A 7,112-nucleotide genomic window follows, 5' to 3' on the forward strand; every position below is an offset into this window, starting at 1 on the left:
CTATTAAACATTAAATACACACACATACGAGATCATTGAGCTGTATCAACTATACACACTTCGTATCACAGGTTTCAATCTTTATTAATAATTAACCTAAAGTCAACAACATGTTATATTCTCCGTCCACTTACTGCTTTGCTGAAACATTTCTTGAGGATTTTTCTGAGCTCCTGCACCAGTGTCAGAGGGGGGGGGGGGGGGGTGGACACCAGTTTGTAAACGCTGCCATACTGAGAAATACAGAGAGAGTTTACCATATTGATGTATCGTTATTTAACCTGGACAATTATAATAAAAGTGGCAAAATATGATATAAAATTAAATTCAATTAATTTTGATATGTTAATGCATTTATGTGCTAGGCATCCTTAGCTCTGGGTCGCTGTGTCTATGCGTGCCGCCATCTTTCAAGGAACAGAAATTGTGTTAAATAATTCATTACGTAATAAAAAAAAGAAAAGAAAAAAGTATTTAAAAAAAAAAAGTTTAATTTTTTTCTCTCCCGTTCTCCAGTTACTATGTGAACGGCAGAGACACTTCTCTGGAGGATTTTCTGGATCCAGAAGTTCTGGATTCTCTCGCCGTAAAGACCAACGAAGTCCTGGAGGTAAAGAATGATAATAATAATAATAATAATAATAATAATAATAATAATAATAATAATAATAATAATAATAATAATAATAATAATAATAATAATAATAATAATAATAACAAAAAAAATAATAACAACAATGAGATTACTAACTAGGGCAAAATACAGCTGAACATTATGAAATAGCCGTTGAAAGTCATCTTACAAAGATATTTAATGCCCCAGTCAAATAGAAAAAGTAAATTTCCTTCCCTGGTACGGACACACAGAGAGTGCAGGGTTTGATCTGTAACTATTTTTAGTATTATATCTATATGCTGTGTATATTTATGATTTTTCTTATCATGTGGTGCCTCAGAAAGTGTCCCTTCATGCCCCTGGTAAAGCCGTCTGGTTGGGAGAGACCAGTTCTGCTTATGGAGGAGGAGCGGCTGGGCTGTCGGACACATTTGTAGCAGGATTCATGTGAGTGGAGAGCGGACATTTATTTTTATTTTATTTTATTTTATTTTATTTTATTTTATTTTATTTTATTTTATTTTATTTTATTTTATTTTATTTTATTTTATTTTATTTTATTTTATTTTATTTTATTTTATTTTATTTTATTTTATTTTATTTTATTTTATTTTATTTTATTTTATTTTATTTTATTTTATTTTATTTTATTTTATTTTATTTTATTTTATTTTATTTTATTTTATTTTATTTTATTTTATTTTATTTTATTTTATTTTATTTTATTTTATTTTATTTTATTTTATTTTATTTTATTTAAACAACTAACTTCAATCTCTCTCTCAATGTCTGTCTGCCTGACTCTCTCTCTCTCTCTCTCTCTCTTTCACTCACTCACTCATTCACTCACTCACTCACTCACTCACTCACTCACTCACTCACTCACTCACTCACTCACTCACTCACTCACTCACTCACTCACTCACTCACTCACTCACTCACTCACTCACTCACTCACTCACAGGTGGCTGGATAAACTGGGCCTTGCAGCTCGACTCGGGCTAGACGTCGTGATGCGACAGGTGTTTGTTGGTTCGGGGTTTTATCACCTGGTCGATCAAAACATGGATCCACTTCCCGTAAGAACATTTATATTTTCAAAGATTATTTTTGGGCCATTTTTTACTTTATTAGACAGTTTTTGTAGAGACAGAGATGAAATGTGTCAGAGAGGGAAATGACATGCAGAGAACGACCCGGGCTGGATTCTAACCCGGGTCTGCTGTGAAGAGGACAGACAGACAGACAGACAGACAGAGAACGACCCGGGCTGGATTCTAACCCGGGTCTGCTGTGAAGAGGACTGAGACTCTATGGAGGGGGGGTCTAATCACTACACCACAAGTGCCCCCCCTGTAAGAAAATTGCAATGGTTTATAACTTTTGATTTATTTATTTTTTCAGTGCACACACAGTACAGACAGGTGGCAAATCGTGAGGAGATATTCACTGATTCTGACAAGAAATTTGACATTTACTTTAGACAGCCCTTTTTTAAACTAGCCCTATTTACGCCAGCATAAATATTAACTGCATTTGTTTGGGATATTATTTAATTATATATCATGTGTCTCTCTTCTAGGATTACTGGCTCTCTGTTCTCTATAAGAAACTTGTTGGTCCGGAGGTTTTAAAAGTTGAAGCGTTTTCTGACTTTTCTCGCAGTAAAAGACTGAGGCTGTATCTGCACTGCACCAACAAACACAGGTAATGCTGCTTGTTATTTTATGTAAGTTTAAATCTATTTTATTTATATTAATTAATTCCTATTTTATTGAAGTGATGTTTATGTTTTATTATCATTTGGTTAAATTTTAGATTTATGTTGTACGATTTTGAGGTAGCCTGATTAGAGGGATGAAGAGCAAAATGAGGTTGGAGCCCGTTGTCTGTCTTATGACCATAGCAAAGATGAATAAGTTTGGGTTTTATTAATGTTTCACTGAAGAGTTATTGACACTGGAAGTTTGAATCTGTTACTACCTTTCCAGACTTTGCTGCAGTGTATCTCATAATTAAAACGCGGCACGAATGAATATCTTGTGCTCACATTTTAGTATCTTGTGAACTCAATATAGTAAAATGTTGCTTCAATATATATTTTTTCTCTCAGTTATATCTGTGACATGGTGTTCTAACTGTCTGTCTGTCTGTGTGTCTGTCTGTGTGTCTGTCTGTCTGTGTGTCTGTCTGTCTGTCTGTCTGTCTTTGTTAATAGCAGTTCTTACAGCAGTGGAGCGGTCACATTGATCTCTCTGAACCTGAGTAAGAGTCCAACCCGGGTCCTCGTCCCTAAAGCCGTCGGCTCAAACACAGTGACAGAGTTTGTTCTCCAGTCTGACCAACCGGGAGAGGAAGGGCTGTACTCCAGGTGTGTGTGTCTGTGTGTGTCTGTGTGTGTGTGTGTGTGTGTGTGTGTGTGTGTGTGTGTGTGTGTGTGTGTGTGTGTGTGTGTGTGTGTGTGTGTGTGTGTGTGTGTGTGTGTGTGTGTCTGTCTGTGTGTCTGTGTCTGTGTGTGTGTCTGTGTGTCTCTGGGAGTGAGTTTTTGAATGTGTGTGTGTGTGTCTGTGAGATAGATAGAGAGAGAGAGAGTGAGTGTCTCTCTGTTGGTTTGTGATTCCTGTGTGTGTGTGAGTGTCTATTTGTGAGATGCTCTGAATGAATTAATGTGAGAGTGTGTGTGAGTTTCTGTATGCTTCCTGTGTGTGTGTGTGTGTGTGTGAGATGTCAAAGCTGGTCCAGGTGCACGTACATAATAAACCTCTTTATAACAGAATTCTCCTGGAATCTGCTCTGCTAGTGTCACATGACCTGAACAGTCACGTTTAACCACTTTTCTACAACGTGAAGCAACGACACTGTTTAAAACAAGTAGCGTTTAGTTTCCTTTACGACGGAAAACAGTCTTATTTTAAGTCTAATTTTAAAAGCCTTTCAATGTGGTAAATGGCTGTTTTTTCAAATGTAAATATCTTATATATGTATACAAAATTAATTGACACTCCATTACCCACAGATTAACTAGGAATAAATTAATGAATTTACAAGAAAAAATTCTAAAACTTGCAACGAACGAAATAAACATAAATTGACATAAAATATTTTAAAAAATATAAGGAGGAAAAATTCGAAATTATCTGAACAAAACAGTGTGTGTGTGTGTGTGTCTGTCTGTCTGTCTGTCTGTCTGTCGGTGTGGGGGGGTATACGGTTTTTTTATGCCTTTAAAAAATTGGTTTAAATAACAATAAAAACAGATAAACTTCAATTAACCCTTCTGTGTTTTCCTTCAGATCTGTGAAACTGAACGGAGTGGTTTTAAAGATGGTGGACGATGAAACTCTTCCAGACTTTAAAGGCCGATCTCTCCCTCCGTCTGCTCACCTGCAGATTCCTGCGTTCTCATTGGCTTTCCACGTGTTTACAGAAGCTAGGGCTGCAGCCTGTGTATGACCGCTGTGATGAGAGAAATACATTCACCCTGCGTTCCGAATCTCATACTCTTTCTTTTTTCTATTCTACATACTACATCCGACCATAAAAATAATCTAGTTAGGATGCAGTAGGCATACTATTGGGACATACTTTACTCTCTTATTTCATCCTAACATGGCTCCTTGATCTTTGCCTCTTGCTTTTATATCCGTCTCATCCCCGTTTGTTTTCATATGGAGGCTTCGTCGATGTGACGTCACTTCACGTGCGCACCGGATTGTGGGTCAGAATCGCCCAAATAGGATGCAGTTTTCAACACTAACAATCTTGGCCGGATGAAGTAGGACATCCGGGTACTTCTAACCATCCTAAATCTGGCCACAAGAATCGGGACATCCTAAATCTTTTTTCTACATACTATATAGTAGAAAGTATGCGATTCGGAACGCAGGGATACATTCACCCTGCGTTCCAATACCAATACTTCCCTACTATTTATTTAGTATGCAAGAAAAAGATTTAGGATGTCCCAATACATGCACGTCAATTGTAGTATGCTGAAAATACCTAGATGCCCCCACTAACTCCAATAGCATTTTGGAGTATTCGTCTTTATTCTTGACATTTCTAGACATAATGAAAAAAAATCCCTGCGTTCCAAATCACATACTCTTTCTTTTAACTACACTACATACTAAAGTACAGAAGAGTTTTAGTCTTTTTACTTCACTACATACTAAAGTACAGAAGAGTTTTAGGGCCACAAGAGAGAAAAAAAATCAGATAAGGAAGATTTTTTTTTCATTATGTCGAGAAATGCCAAGAATAAAGATGAATACTCCAAAATGCTATTGGAGTTAGTGGGGCATTTATGTATTTTCAGCATACTACAATTGAGGTGCATGTAGTTGGGACATCCTAAATATTTTTCTGGCATACTAAATAGTAGGGAAGTATGGGGATTGGAACGCAGGGAAAATGTATTTCTCATTTCACCTCTGACCTCTCATACACACTGGCATCACTACTGAACACTGAATGGACAAACTGGATGAATTTTTGTCTTTTTTTTTGTAATTTTCATACGAATGCTGGAGTTTCATATGTATATAAACGATATATAAAAGATTGTGTTCTGTGTTTTTCTAATTCTATTTCACAAAGGAGGTATAACTTTCTACGCAAACCAATTGTGGTGAATGTAAACTGTAAAGGCAGATTAATACATAAATAAATGTTCAAAAATAAAAAATAAATTAAAAAAAATAGCACATATTTACGGGGAAAAAAACTCTGATGTACAATTTTAGACACGGTTCAGGTTTTCTTCTGCAACAAAAATGACTGAGGATGTTTTTCCTTTTAATTTAAGACTTAAATCTCAGAAAATTCATATACACTGTACAACATATCAGGTGCAGCTGATGTAAATCAATGGGCCAACAGGGCTAAGCCTTCTAGATCTTTCACAATTAAGATGAAAAAATTATATCATAAATTATTATTATTACACTTTTATAATTAAAGGTGCAGTGTGTAATATGACATCAAGAAAGTTTGCATTGGGTAACCCCAACCCTTTAGAATAATAACAGAAGCTACAGTGGCCTTCTAGGACAAGAACAATTCTAAATTTTAAACAATGCACCTGATGACATTCCAACTATGACACTTTCAAGATGGCGGCACTAGGTCTTGGTCCAAAATATGCAGAAATATGGACATATATGAGACCCTTTCTAAGGGAAAAAATAATAATAAAAAAATTAAATTAAATGTACTTATGGATATTATAATTACTTTCTACAAAATCTGCTAGGAAATAAAACCCAAAATTCTACACACTGCAGGTTTAAATAGTTTATAAGTTAAAAAAATAAAAATGTTAGGCCATTATAGCCTACATATTTTTTAACAGCAACACAAGAGTACACAAGATTGTATCTGCTATTTATTATAGCACAACTGTTGTCATTAATTTTGATAATTTAAAATAATCAAAAAATAAATAGAAAACGGATTTGACCAGAGACCAGACCGTTACAACCAACAGCTCTGACTTTGACCAATGACAGCAGACGTTCAGATGAGACGTAACACTGAGGCGCCAAAGTTACGTTAACGGTTTGAGTGACGATGGGACATTATAACCAGAAACGAGGCGGATTATTTTCTCTTTTCTGGATCTTAATTTTTCTTCTGTGTCTTTGGAGGAAAAACTGGAGATGAAGATGCTACAGATAACACCAAGGGACAACCGACTGAACCGTGAGTTTTGCGTTTCAACGGAAGAACTGGCTAACGGTCAGTGTAGCCTAGCTAAAGATATCAACGGTTTTTTTACGTCATTCATTTTGAAGTTAAAGCTATCAATGTTGACATAGCCTGTTAGCTTGATTAGTGGGCCATCCTTTATAGTCAATGGGGCGACTGCATTGCACAATGAGCTCGTTAAGAAAAACCGCTGTGCGGATCACGGATGATTCTATTTACCGGAAATAAACTAGCTTTGCGGGGGTCATACCGTATATGTAAATGCCTTCTACATACAATACAGTTAAACATTTACGTGAAAGCTTACGTTTCTAATTTAACTAAGTATCCAGTATAATAAATGCATCTCTGCCATTTGTAACGAACCAAACCGCTTGGAAATCGGTTGAAAACTCAGTGAGATATGATGATTTAAGTCTTTAATTGACGTCTGCCTCCGTTGACTAATGCAGTGTCAGACGAGTCTCAAACTCCGCTTCTAGCTAGCAACTAGTATAAGGTTAGCCTTTTGGAACAATTTAATTTACATCAACTCATTGTCCTAGTGAAGTAGCCTATGTTTAATTAAGCTACTACAGTAGGTAACAGGTAGTTTAAAACGGCCCTGCAATTGTGAGATTGTTGACATAGCATTCAAGTTGCTTTAATTTCGATTGACTGAGTGTGCAGTGGAGAGAGAAAGAGACGGACAGAAAATGTATTAAGAAATATTTTATTATTATTAACTGTTATAGTAATTTGTTATGCACTAGTTTTGTAAATGTCAGCCTATATTGTATTATATGCT

The 7,112-nt window shown here is 35.8% G+C and overlaps 1 protein-coding gene across 2 annotated transcripts in view; it reads left to right on the top strand.

The window, feature by feature from the left end:
- Positions 1-5,140, top strand: part of LOC307270722 (heparanase-like) — a 9,893-nt gene extending 4,753 nt beyond the window's left edge. The window contains exons 7-12 of one of the 2 annotated variants that reach the window (XM_080054606.1): positions 517-610; positions 957-1,063; positions 1,581-1,695; positions 2,199-2,323; positions 2,835-2,987; positions 3,910-5,140. In XM_080054606.1, coding sequence (XP_079910732.1) covers positions 517-610; positions 957-1,063; positions 1,581-1,695; positions 2,199-2,323; positions 2,835-2,987; positions 3,910-4,069 — 754 coding nt within the window. In that variant the 3' untranslated portion in view covers positions 4,070-5,140. The remainder of the gene's footprint in view (positions 1-516; positions 611-956; positions 1,064-1,580; positions 1,696-2,198; positions 2,324-2,834; positions 2,988-3,909) is intronic. The other variant, XM_080054607.1, reaches the window with a different exon arrangement.
- Positions 5,141-7,112: the final 1,972 nt, after the last annotated feature.

Source organism: Ammodytes marinus (assembly GCF_949987685.1).
Source record: "Ammodytes marinus genome assembly, contig: scaffold_32, whole genome shotgun sequence".
NCBI classification, from domain to species: Eukaryota; Metazoa; Chordata; class Actinopteri; order Uranoscopiformes; family Ammodytidae; genus Ammodytes; species Ammodytes marinus.